General features: G+C 40.7%; 4 protein-coding genes, 1 long non-coding RNA gene and 1 other non-coding gene across 10 annotated transcripts; 2 read left to right on the forward strand and 4 right to left on the reverse strand.

The window, feature by feature from the left end:
• Window positions 1-395: 395 nt before the first annotated feature.
• akip1 (A kinase (PRKA) interacting protein 1) lies at window positions 396-2,899 on the reverse strand. 3 transcript variants are annotated; one of them, XM_077568825.1, is made up of 7 exons: window positions 2,799-2,899; window positions 1,803-2,128; window positions 1,470-1,544; window positions 1,275-1,394; window positions 1,069-1,108; window positions 807-927; window positions 396-543 (listed from the first exon to the last, which is right to left on the reverse strand). In XM_077568825.1, the coding sequence occupies exons 2-6, from the start codon at window positions 2,109-2,111 to the stop codon at window positions 833-835; spliced, it is 639 nt and encodes a 212-aa protein (XP_077424951.1). In that variant the 5' UTR covers window positions 2,112-2,128; window positions 2,799-2,899; the 3' UTR covers window positions 396-543; window positions 807-832. The 3 variants fall into 3 exon arrangements, with proteins under 3 accessions (XP_077424951.1, XP_077424949.1, XP_077424950.1); XM_077568823.1 differs by having other exon boundaries at window positions 414-927; XM_077568824.1 differs by lacking the exon at window positions 2,799-2,899 and adding an exon at window positions 2,463-2,785 and having other exon boundaries at window positions 414-927.
• A 580-nt stretch (window positions 2,900-3,479) lies between these two features.
• rpl27a (ribosomal protein L27a) lies at window positions 3,480-5,885 on the reverse strand. The gene is made up of 5 exons (XM_077568827.1): window positions 5,787-5,885; window positions 5,167-5,230; window positions 5,003-5,078; window positions 3,736-3,910; window positions 3,480-3,658 (listed from the first exon to the last, which is right to left on the reverse strand). Exons 1-5 carry the CDS (start codon window positions 5,787-5,789, stop codon window positions 3,530-3,532), a joined length of 447 nt encoding a protein of 148 aa, XP_077424953.1. The 5' UTR covers window positions 5,790-5,885; the 3' UTR covers window positions 3,480-3,529.
• On the reverse strand, window positions 4,425-4,554 carry LOC144054364 (small nucleolar RNA SNORA3/SNORA45 family). The gene has a single exon (XR_013294671.1). It is a non-coding gene; the product is annotated as a small nucleolar RNA SNORA3/SNORA45 family (small nucleolar RNA).
• A 535-nt stretch (window positions 5,886-6,420) lies between the features above and the next one.
• LOC144054192 (uncharacterized) lies at window positions 6,421-11,104 on the forward strand. Of its 2 annotated transcripts, none has more exons than XM_077569390.1 (9): window positions 6,421-6,573; window positions 6,660-6,751; window positions 7,485-7,638; window positions 7,708-7,758; window positions 8,164-8,525; window positions 8,849-8,951; window positions 10,319-10,393; window positions 10,459-10,611; window positions 10,868-11,104. In XM_077569390.1, the coding sequence occupies exons 2-9, from the start codon at window positions 6,669-6,671 to the stop codon at window positions 11,081-11,083; spliced, it is 1,197 nt and encodes a 398-aa protein (XP_077425516.1). In that variant the 5' UTR covers window positions 6,421-6,573; window positions 6,660-6,668; the 3' UTR covers window positions 11,084-11,104. The 2 variants fall into 2 exon arrangements, with proteins under 2 accessions (XP_077425516.1, XP_077425517.1); XM_077569391.1 differs by having other exon boundaries at window positions 8,876-8,951.
• LOC144054195 (uncharacterized) lies at window positions 6,457-23,972 on the reverse strand. The gene is made up of 3 exons (XR_013294625.1): window positions 23,841-23,972; window positions 20,597-20,731; window positions 6,457-6,535 (listed from the first exon to the last, which is right to left on the reverse strand). It is a non-coding gene; the product is annotated as an uncharacterized LOC144054195 (long non-coding RNA).
• Window positions 16,347-23,090, forward strand: rerglb (RERG/RAS-like b). Of its 2 annotated transcripts, none has more exons than XM_077569393.1 (5): window positions 16,347-16,451; window positions 17,660-17,716; window positions 19,151-19,224; window positions 20,624-20,805; window positions 22,515-23,090. In XM_077569393.1, exons 1-5 carry the CDS (start codon window positions 16,400-16,402, stop codon window positions 22,777-22,779), a joined length of 630 nt encoding a protein of 209 aa, XP_077425519.1. In that variant the 5' UTR covers window positions 16,347-16,399; the 3' UTR covers window positions 22,780-23,090. The 2 variants fall into 2 exon arrangements, with proteins under 2 accessions (XP_077425519.1, XP_077425518.1); XM_077569392.1 differs by having other exon boundaries at window positions 20,624-20,775; window positions 22,491-23,090.
• Window positions 23,973-24,209: the final 237 nt, after the last annotated feature.

Raw genomic sequence — 24,209 nt, forward strand, 5'->3', positions numbered from 1 at the left:
TATGCTTTGCTTTAGGTCACTTGCAAGCTGTCAAGGCTATGCAATCCTATCTCACAATGAGAGGAAAAGACACTTGTTCACATAATTATATAAGAAATAATATAGGACAGAACTACCATCATCACCATAGCGATGATCATCAAGGGCAAGATCTGTTTCACGTGAAATTGAATGCACTGATCACAAAATGATATCAGAAGTATAGTTTTTACTCCTGCCACTTCCTGCTTCTACACAAAGTCCTACTTGCATCAACAATGTTGCTTCCTGCTTCTACATCTAATTGCTGCCCTAGTTTCTACTCACTTCCTGCTTCTTTGTCCAATCACACCTCTTGGTTCCAGCTAGTGAATCCAATAACAACTCAGTTGTGCTCTCGTGCTTCCATGACCAATCAGAGTCTTTGGTTCCACATGCTTCCTGCTTCTACATCCAATTAAAGCTCTTAACATCCTGCTTCTTCGCCTAATCACAGCTCTCTGTACCGGCCACTTCCTGCTTCTATGTCATAGGACAACTCTTGATTCCACTGGCTTCATGCTTCTATGGAAAGAAGAGCAAATATGTGGGATCGTTTTTAGAGCAAACTTGATTTAAAGTCACTCATGACGGTCAGTCCTAACAAAGACAACAAAATTACTTAATTTTTTTTTTAAATAAATAAACTTTTGAGAGCCTGTGATGCATTTTATGTTCATAAAAAAATATGCAGGCTACAATATAGTATTTTGACATGAGGGGGGAAATGTTGAGGTTGATGTAACCACACACACAAGTTTGGTTCAGTGGTTAAATGTGATGCTGACCATATCCCCAGGATCAAGTCTGACCATCATGGTTTGCTGCTGTTAGCCTGGGGCTGATTATGTCCAATCCGGGAGCGACTTCCACGTAGAAGTTGTCCGGCGGTGCACCTCGAGTCCGGGCCTGAAGACCAGGGGAGAAAGTTGATAAAGGAGGTTGTTGATTTTAGTAAAGAATGACCGAACGTGCAGATAAACGCTCATCCGATAGACATCCATGACATCTTCCAAAGATGAAGCTATTTTGACAAGAAATGTCCCTCACCATTGCTTGTGTGGCAGTCTCTCCAAAGCGACGTCGAGGGCTGTAAATAAAAGTTTTTACAGGTACAGTATGTCCACAAAAATGAGTATGTAGGATCTTAACATAGAAATTATAATGTTGAAATTTCAATTAGTGATGGGTGAGTACAGTTACTAGGCATCGGTAGCAGTATTTATCGGTAGTATGCTAAACTATGTTGTACTCACATGTCGCCCTCGGTGAGACGGGGACACAATCAAGGTCGCCCTGATGCGTTTATGGTAGCGTGGCGGATGTTTCCTCTCAATGTCTGAACCTTGAGCGCATCCCACTGAGTCATAGAACCTCTGCAACACACATAAACACAGTTGAGTCTGATGAAGACCAGCTTTGGAGTGAGTGGAGATGATCAGGTGACTGACTTTGCATTGAATGTGGGTCTCCGCCATGAACGCAATGATGGTGGAAAAGGCCTCATGCAGCTCCACCGCCGTTTTCTAAAACAAGCACATACATGAATGTAGAGTTTTATAATTATTCACACCTATCCACATATTTTCATTCTTTTGGGAGGGGTGCACCAAGACCATGACTGGTGGAAGTTAATCAGCTGCTAACAGCTAGCTGCTTAATGTAAGGTGTCCAACTAAAGCCAAGTTTGTTAGTTTTTTATTTCTTGGCTATCAACTCAGCTTGAGACTTGGCCTTGTTTTAATGTTTTATTGTAAATGTTTGTCACTGTCAGCAGGCCTCACTTTGTTATATGCTGCCGCACTTTCTTTATCTGTCTCAGGAGTGTAGGTACACTGCTGCGGCTGCTGCGGCTGCTGCGGCTGCTGCGGCTGCTCCTGCTGCTCCTGCTGCTCCTGCTGCTCCTGCTGCTCCTGCTGCTCCTGCTGCTCCTGCTGCTCCTGCTGCTCCTGCTGCTGTGGCGGCGGCTCCCGCTGCTGTGGCGACTGCTGCTCGCCCCAGTCCACCTTACGCCTGGAAGCCCGCTCTAAAACTTCCAGACCCAGACGGGCAGACTTTCGCAGAGACTTCTCTAGCCCGGCTAGTGTCGCCATGAGAAAGACAGACTCACCTGTGCGGAGGAAACAAAGAGCCTTTAATTGTAAAGGAATCACTTTTGTTTTGTGATATTTTGAGAACACCGGGTGTACCAATTTTGGAATTATACAAGTGACAGAATTGGAGGATTTAATTATTCACTCCATTGATACAAAATCAAGAGCAGTGTCGTTTCTTTAAATCAAAATAAGATAACCCTTATTAATGGTTCCCAAAAGGGAAAATTGAGGTTACAGCAGCAAAGTAAAAAAAAGTAAAAAACATATGAGAAACTGTAATCTACATGTATACAATGTGCATGTGGCAATTCACATGCATTTATATGCAGATTTAATGTTTCCACTCACCAGATGAAGAACGCAAAATGTCGACTCTCAAATAGTTTATTCTTATCCAAATTCTACATGCATGGAGATTGTTAGCTTGTAGTGATGGTTAGCCTAAGTTTTTCCTCCCCAGTAGGAACTTGTCTCGGTTATTTTCACCGGTCGACAAGTAAACTAAACTGAGGTGTTTAGTAGAAGCATCGAAAAAGAAGACGTAATTAAAAAAATATGTCATTACAGCGTCACTTTAGCGCGGCGTCAGGAAGTCTCGCGCGAGATAATGCGATTATCGAAGGACAGCGACGTTTGAGTGATTTAAAACGTCAGCATGTGTCAAACTATTCGACCAGAGATTACCTTGCTTTGACTCGTCACGTTGAGCCTCCGAAATGACACTTTTCAGACTACACAACGGAACAGGACGACAAGAATGCAAATCCCTCGCTTTTTTAAGTACGCCTACCGGAAATGAAAACACGGAAGTCACAGCCTTAGCAACCGTACGTCAAAGCGTCCGCCATATTGGACCAGGCAATTTCAGCCTTTCACTTGTATTTCGAAAATTTGGAACACTTTTGATACTAAAAACATTGTGTGAGATGATACAACTGTGTTATATTTTTTGTAGTATAGAAAAAGGTCATTTATGTAGTGTGCTTGGGAAGCTCTCTAGCAATATTAACATAATATTTACCTTTTACAAAATACACATTGATATTATACTTTAATACAATTTTGACTCCAGTCACTTCAATCTAATTCAAGGTCTCACCTCTATTAGATGGACCACTAATGTTTATTGTGCCACAATCAAAAAATGTATATTATTTTTCAGATTCTTTACGAACAAAATGATTACAGCTAGCAGTTTGCAGCAACAATGCAAACTAAATAAATCTAACCTACACTAAATTTCGTTGACAAAATTTGAAATTCAATACCTGTGTTTTTTTAAACAGCAAAAAACATTTTTGATAACAAGGCTTTTGTATTACAAAATACAATTGAAGGTGGTAATTAAACGACAACAAAAATCACTTCAATTGTGTATTTGAACAGTTTATTTTTTCCAAAACACTCAAAGGCATTTACGCCATCAGGACGCAAACTCCTCCCACGGACTTGATCTTCTCCTCGGCCCGTCGGCTAAAGAACTTGGCCTTGACGATGACGGGCTGTTTGGGCAGCTTGCCTTTGCCCAAAATTTTGTAGTACCCCTGGAGATTAAAAAAAAGAAGCTTTAAAATCCCAAACAGGCATTAAAACTTTATAGGCATTATGAGGTGGGACTTACGGCGTGCACTGCGTCGATGATGGGCGCGGGGCCGTCTGGCTTTTTGCTGTGGTCGACCCGAGTCTTCTCGCTCACCAGCGTCCACAGCTTGTCTAAGTTGATGGTGGGGCAGTAGGTGGTGTTCCTCTTCAGATGGTAATGTCTCATGCCCACCTTGCCGAAGTACCCAGGATGGCTGAGGGCGCACACAGTCATTGATTAAAACAATGTCACACTTATGTGTGATTTGGGACTTAATTAAGCCAATTTCTTCACACCATCTTTTTTTTTTAATAAATCATACTTTACAATACATTGCCTTCTTTATGTAAGTTTTTGGCAGTGCTGGAACAGATTAATGTAATTTCAATGAGGAAACTTGATAAGAGTAAAAAACATTGCACGCTTGTTCATGCAACAAGTAAAATGTGGCCAACTGACATGTATAATTAGCAGCTTCATGTATTTTAAGTAAAATGTTCATTTTCCCCCATTAAATAAAAAAATACCGGCCAATTTAAGCTCTTAAAAATATGTACATTTTCAAGGTGTATATCTACTGAAATACTATTTATTTTTTATTTTTGAAAATAGTCTCTCGTCATAGCACACCGCTGTCAAGTACTACAAACACACAAACTGAACTGAGACACTAACATTAATCCAAACATGGTGTTTTAGGGACACAAGTAGTTAAGCCAAAAACAAAGTGTTGTGACTGTCCATGTGGCTGAACGGTCTACAAGAGAAGCCATTCGGTGAATAGGAGCAGTGGTTTTCTCTAAGAGGACTTTAGCACACCGAGACAATAAAGTGTCAAGATGAGACTCTAGCCTCTCCAACATCAAAACAAGTCAGCGTGTCCTACAGATTTGTACAGCAAAACTGAATGTACGGCAGACTATAACAGTTTCCCTTCTATTTGTATTGAAAATAATTGTCAATAGCAGAAGCCACCAACCAAAATGCGAGAAGCAGCTTAACAAATGTTGCAGTATGTGAGTGACATAATACAGCTCACAGCATGGCACTTGGAATGAAAATTTGCACTCAACAACTACTATGGATGAATAGCATTATCACTTCAAATGATTTTCTGACACGCATGTTTTCAGAAATGAGCTAGTCAGAGTTAAACTTGTATGTCAAGGCACCACTGTCTCAAAATTACACATAGTTCCCATGCAATTGCAGAGAACTGTCAAAAGGTGTAACCGCAAAACAATGGACATTGACAAGTCCACATGCTATCACACTCAGGTGACATCACGTCATGTCGCTGACTTACTATTTATCAAAGTTGATCCTGTGGTGATGCATGCCACCAGCATTTCCACGACCTCCGGGATGCTTTCTGTGCTTGCCTGTGGAAGGACACCACAAAATATGTCAAATTTGCATACTGTCAACTTTAAATATGTTATGAATTAAAGATAAACGTGTGCTTCTTACCAACACGACCGTGTCCGTGGCTCACATGCCCACGCAACTTCCTGGTCTTGGACTTCTTAGTAGGCTGTGAAAAGACAATCAACACGATCACTAACATGATCGCTTACCATTTCATTAGCATGATGCTAACTTAGGTAGCTTAACAGTATAGTTAAGCGTATAGCCAACAAGGTAGTTTGCAGTTATGAGATGTTAAACGATAAATACAAATCCACGATTATTTACTTGTGGATTCGCATCACCAAGCATGCTAAAACGCTCATGCTAACACCGGCAGTGCGTTCAGCGAGCATGAAAATACTTCACTTATTTCATTTGGCTGTGGCTTTTACTTCGCACCATTGTTTATAAGAAAAGCTACATACATTAAGACATCAACAAAGCGTGAGTTAATTTAACAGACTTAAGCGTTCGGACAGAGGGCCCCGCAGGTCTCACAGTGAACCGACATTACGTGGTCAATTCATCAAACTATGCCAATAATAGTCAGCGCTAATATAAAATGTGAGACTCGTATGTTGTTTGCACTCATCGGATGGTACATGTAAGTGGCTCCTAAGTAGGATGGACATAGATTTATTTGGCTTTCCGAGCACAAGGGTGTACACGATAGCACTTACCATCTTTAGAGGGTGATCGAAAGAGGAACGGGATTTGGAAACCACGCGGTTTTCTGTGAGATTTGGCACTCGGCGATAAATAAACTACAGCTACCTCTAGTGGTCAATGTGGCAAATATCACTTTAAATGACTCCGAAACAATGTGTGTTGATGTTGTTGTTTTTTTAAAATCGTGTTATTTTTGGGTTAATTTGCTGAATAAATCAGCATATTCCATCACCAACATCCCTAAAATATATTATCATAATACATTTTCGACATATTGTCTTTTATTTCTATAATATTAATTAGCTACTTCAAAGTATTTTTTAAAATAAATGTTTAATTGACATCTTGTGTATTTAACTGTCATATATTTTTTTCAAATCGAGTGCCCTGAAAGGCCTCTAGATAATAATAATAATAATATTAATGATGATTCTTTTTTTTTTAAAACGCCTTTCACTCAAAGTCACCATTTCACTGTGACACTAAAAAGCACAAGCATGCTAGAAGATGGATGGATGTTATCCAGCTACTAAACATGCTGTCGCAACAGTCCATCGGGGCTTGAAGCAGTAAATGTACACTCACACCACAGTTGTTTGTGAGCATGGAATGCCCTAGAGAACGAGTGAAGGCATCATTAGCAGGAGACATTTACTTGCGAGGATTTCACCTTAGTCCAATCAAATCTTTGTGTTTCTCCCCCTTGACACTTGACTTCTGACAACAACATCGTTCCTCTTATTGTTACCTCTTCTCCAGTCTGGAAAAAAACAGTCAGCAGTCAATCACAATAACCAGGTAAGGTTGTTTATGTGTAGATAATCAATTTAATTATGTTTTTGATGTATCCAACGATATGAATGTAATGTTTTTGCTTTTGACAGCTAATCACTATGGAAAGTAAGCGAAAAACTGATGCAACTTCTCCATCCTGTGGAAAACAGCATTTTGTAAAGACTTTGCTTAACAACATAAGGTAAAAAAAAAAAGTAAAAAAAAAAGAAGAAGTTAAATACAGCACAGCTATATATGTATATATGTATAAATAATCTTAATGATACTTGTTTGTCCTGATCGTCCTATGTTTAAAAAAATATATTTTTTTTAAGACAAAAAAAGGTTACCTTGACTAGTTTCGGCGAGGATTGCTGCTTTCCTCAGAAGCTGAAAAAATCGTAGGACGATTTGATTAAAAAAAAAGAAGCCATTATTTGTCCTTTGCTTCTGTTCTCGACAACCTTCCCTGTCATTTCTCGGCTGGTTGGTTGGGGGGCACCGTGGCACCCTGCTCTGTTTTCAACAAAACAGAATAGTGAGCCTGAGTGACCTTTAACAATTTTTAATGGAGATTTTGTATTAAGGAAAGATGATGTTGCTATGTTTTGTAATTCTTTCCAAAAAGCCTACCAAGCCCGACTGGCCTATGGCACACTTTTACTTGTAGAGTTAGTTTTAGGAGAATGTTGGGATCAAGCAAATATCACTGGAAATGTGTCTTTTCCATTTAATAACCAACCCTCCTTGTCCTTTGTCCCCTGACTGGTGCAGCATAGCCCTCTGCATCACAATGCCAAGTAAATGGCATGGAGTGATGGAACGATGTTGTTTCTGCATCTGCGAGCTATTTTAACTTATTAGTTTGTTATTTAGTCAGCAGGCAAACTATTGCGTAATTCTCCTTGTCTCACTGTCTCTGGCCGTCCAACCAGGATCCAACCTGAGGTCCAGAGGGTTCTGGATAATTCTTGCAAAGCTGTTGTGAGACTAGAGCGTCTGAACCTGCAGCCGCCGGTGCCTCCGGTGCGACTGCTGTGCCAAAACCGAGCCGAGTTCTCTGAGGAATGCCTGGATTGTCCTTGGCGGGTGCGAAAGTGACGCTTGATGATGATGATTCGCGCCAGGAAAAGATTGTTCATGATGTTTCCTTCACAGAATGAAGTCAAACCAAATGCATGTGACATCCTGGAGATCCAAGAGACAGAGGTGGGGGACTTGAGTCACTTGACTTGACTCGAGTCAGACTTATTGACCAAGTGAAATCCGATGATGATTACATTTGGATTCAAAGATTATGTTTTTGATGAAATTGGGAACAAGATAATGTCAACAAGTAAGGTTTGTAAATCAAAGATGCAAGACACAACAGCTCCAACATTTAACTTCACCCGTTGCAAAAAAAACAAAAACAAAAACACAGGTAAGCTACATTCACTTCACACATTAGTACTAAATTGCAACAAAACTAGATGCCAATGGATTGTCACTCATGAAGACTAATTGTAGAATCCTGCACATTCACATTCGGTTGAGTCACTCTGTGTCTATAGCGGGTCTTCAGATTGGAGACTTCTGACCTGCACATATGTGACTTACTCCCACCTTTGGCAGGATGACAGTACAACAGTATCCAGTATGAATCCAGTTCATCCTGAAGGCTCTTCCAAATCAGATCCACCTTACATCCTGGTTCATTCCGGGAAGGCCGATCCAGATACCTTCTACTTGGATCCTGATCGGGAGCTGATCATGGTCCTTGATCTGGAGCCAGAAGATCAGATACAAGAGTCCAAATGTGTAGAGCCATCTCCAACCTGGGAAGTGGCCCAAAACAGCGAAGACAAGAGCAAGGAGACGGAGAGCGAAGATTTCTGTGCCGTGTGTCTGAACGGAGGAGATCTGCTGTGCTGTGATTGTTGTCCCAAAGTTTACCACTTGGCCTGTCACCTTCCTTCACTGCGTAGCTTCCCAACGTGTGTAATCCACTAGTATTTGAAATAAGAATTGATAAAATTCCAACATACTAACACTTACTATGCTAGCACATAGCAAGATAGCAACCAAAGGCTGATAGTGATTTTATCTTGTCTTTTAGTCGGGTGCTATTTTTAAAAATAATCAATAGAATTCAAAGGCAAATCGCTAAAGATTTTAGACGGGTAAGACTTCAAATGAGAATTGATTAACATAGGCCTACCGAAAATTGCCATTGAGTTCAAGTTCAAATCTGAACTGCTAAAATGCTAACAGTTAATTCCAGCATTAAGTTCTAAAGTGAGGCCCTGCTGTCCTGTAGGGGTGACTGGGCGTGTACATTGTGTAGGACTGACTACGACCTAGCTGAGAGCTTCCGCCGGGGAGTCAACGTTCCCTATGTTCTGTCCCACCATGACCAGAAGGTGACAATAGCCTAGCACACTACAGTATATGACATCATCAAGTATTGATACTTATTGTAATGTATCTTAGTGTAAAGTACGCTAATCTTATCAGGTGTTGTAGCGTAAAGCATTTTTCTATATCGTAACTTAATATAACTTAAAATAAGGGTACTGAATAATATTCAGAGGTGGCAAATCCAGGTCCAGAAAGTAAAAACCCTGCCAGTTTGGCTTTAGGCCCTGGTGCTATCTATCTATCTAGCTTGGTCCCTAGCAGGTAAACAAGCACCATGGGAGCTCTCTAGGGAGCTAGGTATCTAGCAGCTGAAAGTAAAAACCCTGCCACAGTTGGCTTTAGGCCCTGATGCTAGCTATCTAGTTAGCTCCCTAGCAGATAAACGAACACCATGGGAGCTAGCTAGGGAGCTAGTTAGCTAGCACCTGGGGTTAAAGCCAAACTGTGGCAGGCTTTTTGATTTCTGGACCTGGATTTGCCACCTCTGATCACATTCTTAGTTTCTAAGTATTCTAAGTATTGTATTGTTTGTTACTGTAATGCGTCATAGTGTATGAAAAAGGCCAAATTTATCATAGTATAATCATATCTTGTATATTGTAGCCTAAGCGTAGCATAACAACGGATTGACAATTCCGAACATTCGGGCATTTCTGCTATTTCCACAAAGCCACACTTAATTTCCACGGCGTATTGTATTGCTTTTGCCTGTGACTATCATACAAAACAGACATGTTGATATAGTAGTCGACAATCCAAAGGTCAATGCTTTTCAATGAGTGGAGAGCATCGCTTCCCCGAGGAAAAATGCTGCATTCGAGGAAAGTGGGAAATCAGATTTATCCCACTCGGATTGTGTCAGTTCGCCTTCAAAGCGTTCAAGGCAAATGTAAACACAAGACATATGTTCACGTGACACAACGTGATTTGGAATGACTGCTTTAACAAGAATCAGCCATTTTTATTGTTTACATTTTCCTCAAGCGCTTTGAGGGCGGAACTGGGACACTCCGAGTGGTCTAAATCCGACTTCAAACGGAGCATAAAACCACCCTTTTGATTTGTGACGTCATTTCGGAATGATCAGCCTTGTAGTATCTTAGCCTAGCACAATTACCCCCAATATATTGTAGCTAATCATAATATATTGTAGTGTAACATAGCATCTTCTAAATTAACGCAGCATAACCGAACATATTGTATTGTCACTTATAATAGATGCATAATGTATTATATCGTTAGTGTAGTGTATCGTATCTTCTATGGCATAATGTATTTTACTGTAACTTATTTCACTTTAAGGATTGCCCTGTAGTTTAGTCTGTTTCATTTGAAGGTAGAAGTTAATCCTCTTTTTTCCTTTCCACAGAGATGTGAGAAGTTGACATTACTGCTGTATGTTCACCCTCTAAGCGCTCCTTTCCACGAGCCTGTCAGCCGTCTGGTCAGTAACTTTAAACGCTGCCAGCACTGTCACGCATTTTTTCCTGACTGTTGGATGTGCTTTAGGCGAGGAACTACTACCAGGTCATTAAGAGGCCCGTGGACTTGTCGCTGATCCGCAGGAAGTTGGACAAGAGCAACACTCTGCACTACTCCATGCCAGAACTCTTTGTCCACGACGTCCTGCTCATGCTCAAGAACTGTGCTACCTTCAACTATGTAAGTCCATGTTAGCAATGCTGAATTATTGCGTTTGTGTGTGGGAGGAAGTTCCACATATCGTTAGTTAACATTGTAAGACCAGGAGGACAAATGAGGAAGGGATTTTCGGGACACATATCAGCTCTCATTAGAGTCCTCGAGCGCAAGTGCTTTATAAGTCAAGTAATTAGGGCCTCATTAGCGGTGTGATGTTGAAGTCACATAAATGAAACAGGCTCTCTGACCTCACTGTTCTGCTACGGCTTGCCCGCAGCCCGACTCGGAGGTGGCCCGGGCTGGTTGGAACCTCGAGGTGTTTTTCCTGAGCAAACTGAGGGAGATTTTCCCCGACAGGACCTTCCCGTCGGCCAACCAGGACAGGATGGAGCGAGCTCGCCTGCGGTGGCGCCGTAAGGAAGAGGAGGGAGGAAGAAGGAGGAAGAGATGTGCGCTCACTGGCAACACATCCAAATGTTCGGAAGATTGCTGACCAATAAAATTACAACTTTTATTACTGTTTCACTTCATTCATACGCATCATTGTTGTCGTGTAATTTATTGCTAGCATTTCTTGCAGCATAATCGTACTGTTACTCAATGATGAATTGTTGTGTATCATCGTACAATACTGTAGCATAGCCTACTGTAATGTGTCGTACTGTAGTGCAATTTAATTTACTGTAATGTAGTGTGATATCGTTTTGTAAAGTATTGAAGAGTGTAATGAATCGGAGTAATAATCATTACTGTATGGTATCTTATTGTAAGGTATCGTAAGGCATCTTGATAAATTGTATCATAACATTTTAAGCTAGCACAATGCATCTAGTGTTCTGTGTCATGACATAATATGAAGTATTTCGACTATCCATCCATCCATCCATCCATCTTCTACCGCTTATCTGGGGTCGGGTCGCGGGGGAAGCAGCTTTAGCAGGGAAGTCCAGACTTCCATCTCCCCAGCCACTTCAGCCAGCTCCTCCGACGGGATCCCAAGGCGTTCCCAGGCCAGCTGAGAGACTCTCCAGCGTGTCCTCCGGCCTCCCGCCGGTGGGACATGCCCTGAACACCCCCGCAGGGAGGCGTCCAGGAGGCATCCGAACCAGATGCCCGAGCCACCTCAACTGTTTCCTCTCAACGCGGAGGAGTAGCGGCTCGGCACTGAGTCCCTCCCCGATGACCGAGCTTCTCACCCTATCTCTAAGAGAGAGCCCGGCTACCCTGCGGAGGAAACACATTTCGGCCGCTTGTATCCGGGATTTTGTTCTTTCGGTCATGACCCACAGCTCGTGACCATAAGTGAGGGCAGGAACGTAGATCGACCGGTAAATCGAGAGCTTTGCCTTTCGACTAATTTATTGCATATATCTTACTGAATTTTAGTGCAACTGAACTTAGTGTAACGTATTGTGTTTTATCGTAACAGCGATTTATTGTACTGAATTGTATCATAACTTATTGAAATCTGTTGTAATATTGTAGCATGCATCTCACTTTACTGTATGGTATCTTATTGTAATGTATAGTAGTGCAACATAGTACAATGTTTTGTAATGTTTTCTTTTGCATCATATTTCACTTTATTGTAATTTAGCATTGTAGCCTAGCATACTGTTTAACAAGGTATTACAATGTGTGTCTTGTATTTTTGTAAAGTAACACTGCGTAATGCATCGTAAGCTATTACTTAGCATTGTAACTTAGAATACTGTATAACAATGTATAGCAATGCGTTTCTTTTATGTTTGTAATATACCCCATCGTAACACTAGTTAGCATACTATCATAACCATCCATCCATCCATCCATTTAGTACCGCTTATCCGGGGTCGGGTCATGGGGGCAGCAGCTTTAGGAGAGAAACCCAGACTTCCCTCTCCCCAGCCACTTCTACCAGCTCCTCCGGCAGGATCCCAAGGTCCAAGCCCAAGTCTGTCCAGCGTGTCCTGGGTCTTCCCCGGGGCCTCCCGTCGGTGGAACATGCCCGGAACACCTCTCCAGGGAGGCGTCCAGGAGGCTTCCGAACCAGATGCCCGAGCCACTTCAACTGGCTCCTCTCAACATGGAGGAGTAGCGGCTCGACCCTGAGTCCCTCTCGGATGATCAAGTTTTTCCCCTATCTCTAAGGGAGAGCTGGTCCACTGTGCCACAATGGTCCTCCTGAATCCGAGATTCGACTTCCCGACGGACCCTCCTCTCCAGCACCCCTGAATAGACCTTACCAAGAGGCTGAGGAGTGTGATCCCTCTAGAGTTGGAGCACACCCTCCGGTCCCCATTTTTGCCAATCCAGAGGCACTGCCCCCGATGTCCACGCGATGTTATAGAGGCGTGTCAACCATGACCCACAACATCCAGGGCCTTGGACCTTGTTTTCCCTTGCCCAGACGCGGGTCACCGGGGCCTCCCTCTGGAGCCAGGCCTGGAGGCGGGGCTCGAAGGCAAGCATCTGGTGGCCGGGCCTCCACCCATGGGGCCCGGCCGGGCATAGCCCGAAAAGGCAACGTGGGTCCCCCTTCCTATTTTATTTTTTTTTGTAACACATTAATATCTTCCGTATGGTTCCTTTTCAAACAACTCACTGATCATTTGTCACAGCAAGAGCCATAAAAAGATATTCCGGTGGAGAAAGTGTGCTGATCAGGCCAATCTGTAAACACTGGCTCTCAGATCAGAGAAGACGATAACAAAGGGGGAGTGAGTTCGGAGCTTTTAAGGGTCTTGTGGATCACATTCAGATACAATTGAAGGAATTGAGCATAAAATTTCTTTTTTTCATCTCTAATGCCTCAACTGTTTTTTATTCCATCCAGTAAACATCATCCATCACGTTTCTTCCTGACTTGGAATGTTTGCTGTTAGGACATCAAAAGAACGAGCGCGGTGAATGAATGATGAAGATGATGAAAAAGAGGAGCTACACGTGATATTTATGAGGTGGTTCACTCTCCTCCCTTTCGTGTCATCCGGGGTCACGCATACTCATTTCCTCCCTAAGAAGCGGCGTTATGAGGCGGGATGTTTAACTTGGATGCTGCATCTGTCTGTCCGCCAGCTTAAAAATAATAATGGCAGACTTGCACAATAACACAGCCAGAAAGCTCAAATAAAAATGCACAAATAAAACAGCAATAATTCCTTGTGTGCCCAAATTTGGGTTTAACTTTAATATGTTTTTTTGCTCACAATTCTCAACTGATGTGTATCCAAGAAAGAACAAGGCTGATTTTAATGGTTGCAAAGTCTGAATTTTCAACAGACTTGCTTCAAACTTGGAAGGATTATTGCGCTGTATTAAATAGTTGATTTTCGAACACATATATGGAATATTTCGCTCTGGTCTGGAGGTCACACATGGCAGATTAACCCTTTGAGCAGAATAAACTCAAAACCTGCCAGACAGATTCCTGGCTGCAAGCGTTATGTAACCACACTGCATATGTTAAGGGTGTGTGTTTCATTACGTCATTAAAATTACGACTTTTGTGGAAAATAAATATGCTACTTAAAAAAATTAATCTTAAACTGACTTTTTTCTTGAAAGCACACTACTTTTGAATCTAAAAAAATACATCTAATCTACATCAAACACATCAATAATAATAATAACAATAAAAATAATAACAATAATAGATCAAATATATCCTTTCCTTTTAAGGATACACATCTTGTAAGATCATAAAGTCTTCTCGGAAAAAACCCAAAACAATGTTACTTTTAATAAACTTTTAAGAATCTCAAAACCTGTGGACAATATCATTAAAAAATATTTTTCTTGTAAGATGTGATTTCTTGAAAACACACAACACTATTGATGTACGACTTCAAAATTGTATGACTTCCTATCTCACAGGTCTAAAGATGTATTCTCTTGAAATTAGTTTTTTTCCCCTCGTACATACGACTTTTTTGCGAATATAAACATCATTTTATACAGAAAGTATGCTACCTTGAAAATATGAATTTTTATTTGGTAAATTACAATTTTGTCAAAACAATGTGTTTTTTTTCTTTTTAGTTAACAATCCAACCCCCCCCCCCCCCCCAAAACATATAACATATTAACTGGACATGTTAACTTGAAAATACAAACCTTTATTTGGCAAATTACACAATTTTTTTCCCTTCATAAAAAAACAAAAAAATACAAAATTATAATAATAATTTTGAGCTTAATCTTTTAAGAGTCAGATTTTACTTTCCTTGAAAATATACTTTTTTTTTCATGAATATTATTATATTTTTCAATTTAAAAAAAGGTGTTTCTGTCTTGTCAAAAATCAAGTTTAGGATTATTCTTGCCAGATGATCTTTTTCTTGAAGATGTATGTCCTTTCTCTTTTTAGTAATTATGACTTCTTAGTTTTGAAATATGTTACTTTTTGTCATCAGAAAACAATTTTCCCCAAAATTATACACGACTTTCTCTTTATCAGTGTGGCCCTCATTCTTACCAAAGAACTCTCTAAGCTTAATTAGCTCGCCTTGTGTAAACACCGCTGAGTGAAGAGAACATCATTTCGTAAACACCTCGGACGTTTTCATTTCATCTTTTGACTAGGGCATGCAAACGCTGTTGTAGCGATTGATAAAGTCAACATGGAGATGGAGAGAACCTCCAAAAAAGGGGAGCGATGTTTGCTTGATTGACTCTGTAATTGACTGACAGGATTCCTGATGCTCTGACTAATGCGAAACATGTCTGTTTACATGGAATACCGAGAAGGCTTGTTCGGCATTGCAGTAACCGTAAACACAAAATCATGATATCCTGTATGTACTTGGTTGTAATCATTTGAAAGGGAGAACATTGTAATGTTGCATGCAAAGAGGCACAAGCACCAATTAAAAGAGAACTTGGAAAGGAGTCCAAAGTGCCGGGAATGAGGGTCCACCGGGAAGAAAAATGTGTTTTTAGTCACAGGAACAAGAATTCTATTGGTTGACGCTCAGCGCACGTGAAATGTAAAGACTTGCGGAGGGATTTATGGGCTGCGCGTGCCACTTCTTGGGAATTCTCATGCGATGTGTGTCTGGGTATTGTGACGGATGCTCCCATCGCACTTTTACGATATGAGCCTGGCGTGCCGAGCTCGGGCCGTGCCGGTGAAAAAGTCATTCGCATATTTTCCTAGTCGTGTCACTGTATGAAAATTCAATAAATTGTTTATTGTTTCAATAAAACCGACTTTGCTTGGAAGTGACTTTTATGACGTCTGGAGCAAGTAGGAAGTCCTAACCTGGAGGAATAAAGACTTGATGTGAACTCAATAAGAAGCCTTTATGGCCCTGGGATTCGCCCAAACTGACGGGTTAAAACCAAAATGGCCGACCTCCTGTTCAATTTCAGTCATGAGTCTTTGAGACTTTTTCATACGTCCTGATAGATGTGCCCACCCAATTTCTTGTGGTGTTGCGGGATCATTTTTACCAGTTTTTCAGGGAGCGCCACTGACTTCCTGATAGTTTTGGAGTGTTGTTTCCAGGCCTGCTTAAAATATATATGGTAAATCTTCACCACTGTTGGCACTTCACGATCGCAGACTTGCTGTCCCTCATTCTGAAGAACAAGACGTCGCCTCACTATTTTCCTAACAGGGGAGGGAGATATACTGTATCAGTGCAGGAAAGGACACAAGCAAGGAAAACAGATGCCGGGGCGAAAGAGAAGAGCGAGAGAGAGGTAATGAAAGAAACAGAGGAGGGGAGGGGAGCGCTTGTTTTCTCTCCCCATGCCTCTCTCCTGTTTTAAGACGAGCCCGCGTTAAAAGAAGTCAAACCACAAGCAAGAGAACAGAAGAGCAAGCATGAACGACATCAAGTTGGCCCTGCTGGGAAGTCCAGGAGCTGGAAAATCAGGTAAGCTTCTGTTTTGGGAAGGTTTTCATGTGTTGCTTGTTATTCGAAATACGCCACTTTATAAATGACAAATGCACATTTGTAAATTATGGCAATTATCTCACAAATGTCCTACTTAAAAATAAGTAGTGCATCAAAGTCATTATATGTGTGGTCATACTACAAATATTCAGTGCCAAAAAATACTTATGGCAACTAAAATTTATGTTGGATAACCAATGCTGTAAAACAAAAATAATAATAAATAATTTTATTTTTCATTTGATTATTCTTTATTGGATAAAGGCTACTTTAGAATTTAGAACTTATTGTATGCTGATTACTTGTATTTATTTGTTCATTTTTTTTTTTAGCATGTACAATTTTAGTTTCTTTTAAATTAATTATTTATTTTATAGTAAAATTGGTCACTTATTTTTTATTATATTATTGTAGGACCGTCTTTTTTTAATTACATTAGAATATTGATTTGATATGCACCACTTTAGTTATTTTTTAATTTGTGGTTAATTTCCTAATGTATTTAAAGTATGTACATATATTTTACAATATTGTTAATACAGTAAGTTAAACACTTCTATTATATATTTTATTTCTTCACTGTTTGTTTTAATTTATAATTTGTTTATATTTTATTTATCATTTGATTCATAGAGGGGAAAATGGCACCCTGTATTTCCTCTTATAAAACGTACATTTTAATAATAAGGTTAAACTATAGTGTGCACTTATTTATACTTAACTAAACTGTTAGTAAGCTGACTATAGCTACACAACAAACTATAATAACACCGCATTGAGTCTTACGGGAGGGTCAAAATATAAGAAACGGTTCTCAGTATGGTGCAGTGCAAAAACACCTGCCATAATGAAGGGATTATTAAATAAACGGCTCATTAGATGGTGCAGGTGTGCCTAATGTTGTGTCCACAGAGGAGCATGACCACAGCTCAGCACTTGAGCCGCTAATTGAAAGCGATGCTCTGCAAAGCCGCAAAGTTGGCCCACAAGCAAAAAAAAGCTGACAGGCCTTCCAGTTGCCTCTTTCATGTGAGGCTTGGCTTTCACCCGCACGCTCGCAGCGACCGTTGGCACCGTCTTGACGTTCATTCTCCACCATCCTTAAATCCTCCCACACACTTGAAACCTCCCAGGCACCACAAGTTCACTGATGGTCCTCATTGTTTATTTTTGTCCACTTTGTCCAGCTGTCCTCGTGCGCTTCCTGACCAGACGCTTCATCGGAGAATATGCATCCGACGCCAGTGAGTTGACAAAAGTTTGAGAAATAAAGCAAATCCCAGTAAGGGAAAAAGACAAACTTGTTAAATAAAGTCATTGCCATCTGCCTTTTCACTAAGTGAACAGAAAAATCAAGATTTTATTTTAAGGCCATATTGCCTAACTGTTTCTGGCACGAGCATAAAAACAACAATAAATGCTCTTTTGCTAAATGCTCATTTCAGATTCATAGCACATCTCTATATATTGCCAGCCGTTAAGCAGCATCTCGACCGACCTTTCAAGATCCACAGACTGATCTGAAAACGACGCAAGTCACCCCTAATCTTTATGTTCTACTTATTGCCGCCACCTAGAGGGATCTGTTCATCATTACAATTGATTAGGTCAGAAAGGTCCGATTTTGTTTGGGCAAAAGTCTTGTCGACTACAATAATAATGTGCACTTTATTTTTAAAACATAATAAATATCGTGGATGACTTCACTGAGCTTGGAGAACTGCATCCATACACGTCTTTCAGGAATTTCAAGTGCTGGCTGAAGTATGAGAAGGAGCGCCATCTTGCTGAAGAATTTGCCCTCTCTTGTGATTTGGAAAGTCATGGGCAGAAAGAATTTCTTAATACTTCAGGCTGTTGATGTTGCATCCACCCTGATGTAACCGCAAACCATGATTGTGATTGTTTTCTTTGTCAATCTTGGGTCCATCCGGGTTCCAACAAGTCCTCTGGAGTATTTCCAGCGATTAGGATGCAGTTCAATGGATGGTTCATCAGAAAAAATCCATCTTTTGCCAATTTTCCACTGTTTTCACTTTCTGCAGACTGTGGGCTTTGGCAAATCCAAGAATTTTGTTGTTGTCTTTTGTTTAATGCTGGTTTGTGGGCACTAACTCGTCCATGGAGACCACTTGTGTGAGAGAATTTGACCAAATATTGTTGTAGATAAGAGTTCCTGGTGACCAGTTCACATATGTAGCTCTAATGCAGTAGAAAAAGGACCGGCTCTGGACTGTCAAACCAACAAAAAAAAAAGTCGTCCTTTCCAACAGTTGTCATGGACATCACCAGTTTCTTCAAAAGTTTTTCTCATTCTCTCCATTAAAGTTGTCTACCACCTCAGCATCAGTCTTGGTGTTCAGACTGTTGATGATCAGGACTCTTGTCTGTGGTTGAATCTTTGGTATGTTGTCAGAGGCCAAGTTGCACTTCACATTAGGTTTAGCGTGCTGAGGACAAGACTTTTGTCCTTTCAAATACAGACACCAAGTTATGAACATTAGGACACATTTTTGATTGATTCAAACTGCCGCCCAGTTAACACAAAAGCGCCTGAAATTAAAATGGACAATTTACTGTAACCAGTTACTGATTAGAAACAGTTAGCCTACATGCCATTTTAAATGACTATGTCCTTACGCGACACTAATGTCTAGCGTTTGTTTGCATCGCTGCAGATTCTCTGTATCGAAAAAGGCTGTCCATCGACGGCAGGCAGCTGAATCTGGAGGTTTTTGATCCCTGTTCACAGGTACCACGTCTGCCATCTGTTTTCCATGTTAACTTAGCATCTTAGCTTGTTACGCCCCGTTTTTTTTGTATGCTATGTTAGCTTAGCATCATGTTTGCCAGACTTCATGGTACCACCTCAAAGGCATAGAGTATGCCCTTCCGTCTGCTTCCATCTCCATCATGGCGGTGGTTGACTCTGAGTCTTGCTATACCATCTGTTTGCTATGCTAGCATAGCATCCTTGTTTGTTACGTTCAATTTCACATGCTATGTTAGCTTAGCATCTTTGTTATGCCTAATTTCCTGGTGTCACTTCAAAGACATACCCGCACATACTTCTGTCTGGAATGGACTTAGCAACAGTAACTAATTCATTTTCCAGAGTAAAATCGAAATGAAATTGAATAGACCACCACTTGATTTTCAGGAGTTAGACGCCAAACCTCAACCATTCCATATTTTGTAAAATTGGGTAAAAAAACCTGCCAAGTGGACAAGACCCAGGCAGTTTTCCAATGAGAGGATTGAACATGTTCTAAAATGCTTCCAGGATGGATGGAAATCCTTCTCACTGTGTTTCACATAAAGACCTGGAATTGACGTTTATCCATCCAAAAATTCATCAAGCAGGGAATCCGAAAGCGAGTTTCCCAAGGCCATATACTGCCTCTTTGAAGACAAGAGACGCATAACTTACCAAAAAAAAGTGTTTTATTGGAATAGCCTCAGGCTCTGTGAACATTGTCCCATTCTTTTGGAGCACAAAGACACCGTGAAGTCAGTAAAGTCGGAGGAATTTTACAGTTTTGCTGGCCTTCCTGAATATTACCCTGAAGGTTACACAAACAGTGGGGAAAACAACAGGAGGTTCGTTTTTGGAGGATGAAAAAATCTTATTAAGGTTAATATTAAACAACAATCAGCGACGGTTGAATCGAGGCAATTGAACCTGATCTTACTTGTTCACTTGCCTCAATTCAACTCCTGTGGACAAGAACCACCAATTGTCGTTAAAGACACCAATCTGCAAATAATTGGTGTGTTAACATGAATGCATACAACATTATGGAGCAACCACATATCCGAGTCTACTTGAATGCTCCACATAACATAAAATCGTCTTTCTTACTGCACACTGGACGTTGTGTAGCTCCCCACAACATAAATATGGATGCACACAACACTGCGGAGTGATCACGTCAACGCCTACTAAAATGGAATATTTGCTATATACACACACAATATTGTGGAGTGATGTCAGAGTCTACTACAGTGGAGCGATAATTGTCATTAAAGACACAATATTTGCCAATTGCATTAATGCGTCTAAGAAGCTAGTTAAATCATTCTGTAGGTGCTGCTGTTTTGCTTAGCATATTTGTTGAAATCACCTGATGTTTTGTGCCGTCTATGGTCAGCGCTCGGAGGCCAGGTGCATACTGGAGGAGCCGGTGGCGTGGGCAGACGGCTTTGTGGTGGTCTACAACATCAGCGACCGCACTTCCTTCCTTGACGCCAAGAACATCCTGCGGCAGATCCGCGAGGCCCGTCAGCAGGACCAATGCAAAGGGTCAGAAGCCTTGTTCCCCACCCTGATATTCAAAACTCATTTCTTTTCCCATCTAAACTCAATCTAAAATGGCCGTATCCTTTAAAATCCATAATGTTCCATGACATACCACAATGAGCACTCAAGTTGATTTAAAGGAGTTAAAGATTATGAGCTGACATTCAAACACAAATGGATTCTTGTTTAGATATATTGCAAAAATACCATAGATTGTATCCTTCAAAATAACTCTAATGTAAAGATCAGACAGAGCTGAGTGAGCTTGACAATATTGCCAAAATCAATAGCACTCGTTTGAAGATTGTTGAACATATAGAGATTAGCACAACAATCTTGTGTTTTGTGCTTCCACAATAAGGAGTTCAAGGTTTGACGACAACAACAGCGCGTGCTTAAAAGATTTAAATTAAGAAAGCACTTCCTTTGAAGCTGCGCACATATCCTCATGCCGGGATAGCTGGTTGGAATGCTCCCATTCCACCAGTCCACTGACTCTTGATGATGTATTGATTTTCTTTTAGAATCTATCATGCGCTAGTCACAGAAAAAACTCGCGTATCAGCTGTTTTTGTACTCTTATTGAAAGGCCCCGTGGAGATGTGCCAATTACAATACTAGAACCTTACAAATCCTGTGAATTACGTGCATCCAGCAACGTGATTCGCTGGTTAAAATGTCAGCGACTGAGAGAATAGAGAAATATCATAGTTACTTTAGTTACTTTTCTGAGTAACTAATTACTTTTACAAGGCAGTAACTGCATTACTAATGGAATTACTTTTTGTAAACAAGTCATTTGTAACTATACTTTAGGACATGCCCATGACAGATCTCAAGGGCAGAGAATTTTAAGGAGGGTGACAAATGATAAAGGTCAGCGGTATGTATGAGGTCCTGGGTTCGAACCCCAGCATCTCCATTTCCCTTTGATATCATCATTACAAGTGTGCCAAACAAATCATGAGCTACTAATTCGAGTGGCTTCCTGAGGGAAATTGCTTTGTTAGTGCTGTCACTATTGAATATTTTTAGAGTCGATTAATCGGATTCATTTTAATTTTGCATTCAAGTAAATTATCAGAGCATTTTTCCCTGGTTACTGTTTATTAACCAGTGATCAGTGTTTATTTCGTACTTCGTATTCGTATAGTGATCAATAAAAAGGGGATTGATGTTGTACTATGTTACCGGTTTGGTAATTGTTTTCCAAAGTAAAAACAGATGTTTGCAAAATGCAAATGTCTTATTTTAAACACAGAAGATAGTCAGTCTTCTTTCATAAAAGATTTACAGAAATCAATTACTGTTGATATACTGAAATCAAATGATTAAAATGGTTGTCGATTAATTTGGACAGCTGTAGTTTGTGTAGCAACTAAAGGTGTCAAAAGTAATTAATCACCAACTATTTTGATGATCAAGTATTTGTTTGGAGCCGTTTAACTTTATTATTTTTTATTTTTCATTACTCTTGACCAGAGGTGGCCAAGTTCGGCCCTCGAGAGCCAATATCCAGCCTGTTTTCCATGTCTCCCTCCTTCATCGCAGCTGAATCTAATGATCAGCTCATCAGCAAGCTTTGCAGAACCCTGATAACGATCCTGATCAAGAATCAGGTGTGTTAGTGGAGAGAAACATGGAAAACAAGCTCGATAGTGGCTCTCGAGGACCGAACTTGGCCACCCCTGCTCTTGACGGTGCGTTTCTTTTTCCAGGGAGCCGCTGGGCGTCCCCGTGTGCCTGCTAGGCAACAAGCGGGACCTGTGCCATGCCCGGCAGGTGCGCGAGGAAGAAGGCCGCTGCCTGGCGCAGGAGAACGGCTGCCACTTCCAGGAAGTGTCGGCCGCCGAGAGCTACCAGGACATCGCCAGCCTCTTCACGCAGCTTATCAGGCAGATGATGGAGCACCTGAAGTACCGCGCCGACCGCCGTCGCTACAGTGGGTCCAAGTCCATGGCCAAGCTTATCAACAATGTGTTTGGAAAGAGGAGGAAGTCGGTGTGACCCAGGGATCGCCGACCTTTGGAGAGACGTTTCCAAATGAAACAAAAAGAAAAATGACATCTGTGCCTTTACATCTAACTGAATATACGAGATTTTAATCTTATGCTCATATTATTTTTGTTTATATTTTGTGTGAGAGAACACTTTATATTTGTCATGTTGCAGACACAGGCAGGTTTTAGTTCATGTAAATATAGGGACACATTGTAGTGCCAGTATAGAGAAAGGACTGAACGACCTAACAAGACACGTGTTGTATACGAGTTTCCTCCACTGTATTAAAGTTGATATTAGGGCCATGTCTCGTGTAAATGGCGTATTTAACTAGGACTTTTTGACTGCTTAAATTGTTTCATATTATCCCAACAAGTCAGTGGTGGTTTTGCATTAAGTCAGCTGGGATCAACTGATGCACCTGATTGGCTGGGTGGATTAATCCAACAATGTATACTATACATATTAAATAAGCAATTTCACTATTTTACATAAATTATTAGTAGGGTCGGCATTATGTTTAGCTAAATTACTTAAAATAAATGACTTTCTTCAAAGACAACGCAACTAAACATTTCACAGATATGTCTTCCTTAAAGAGTGGCTTCTAGCTCCAACAGGTAATCTGGCAGTTGTCTGTGTACTATTAACATCCACTTAATTTATCCTTGTTTACCCACGTTCAGTTGCATTGATGTTGTAGCCTAAATTGCACAAAAACCTAAATTTCGGGGTACACCTGGCAACAATCACCTCAAACATATCAAGTTTGTGTCGTTTTGTACAGGTCAGCGGTAGCCACCAGAAAGTGTACCAGAAGTACCTTGACCCTAATGTTTACGAACATAAAATATCTATAAGGTAGCTCCTTTTTGTTTTTAGCTTTACTCTACATGCAAACAACACATTTGAATGCACCACATAAACTGTCGGCTACCAGTCTGGCCACTAGATGGCAGCGAAGTGGCGTACCACATCACAAACATACGTCGGTGACGCTACAGTAATGGAAGCTAATTTAAAGTTGCTTTGACGCTTTGCTTACACTACTTTGAGTAGACTTCTACCTTGAAAAGTGTCCTGCGCCACATTTTTTGTTCGTCCTTCACACACTTCTTACACCATGGCCGTTTTTAGGACTTGGAGACGAAGGAAGCTGTCGTAAAGACTTGTGGGTAAGTGATAATGCTCACCTATCGTTTACTTTTCTGATTCTGAGTTCAGTTGGTTAACAACCTCTCATCTCACTATTGTATAAATAAGTCGTCATCTTCAATGTAGCTTAGAAACGCACGAGTGTTAGTAGCAAATTAACTCATTTGAGTGTTTTATAGTATATAAAGTGCAGTCCAATTAATTTACTATTTACAATTGATCGATTTTTTTTAAGTTAAAAAAAATTCAGAGATATAATAAATAAATAAAATAAAAGTATA

The sequence above is a fragment of the Vanacampus margaritifer genome, chromosome 6 (assembly GCF_051991255.1).
Source record: "Vanacampus margaritifer isolate UIUO_Vmar chromosome 6, RoL_Vmar_1.0, whole genome shotgun sequence".
In the NCBI taxonomy this organism is placed as follows: Eukaryota; Metazoa; Chordata; class Actinopteri; order Syngnathiformes; family Syngnathidae; genus Vanacampus; species Vanacampus margaritifer.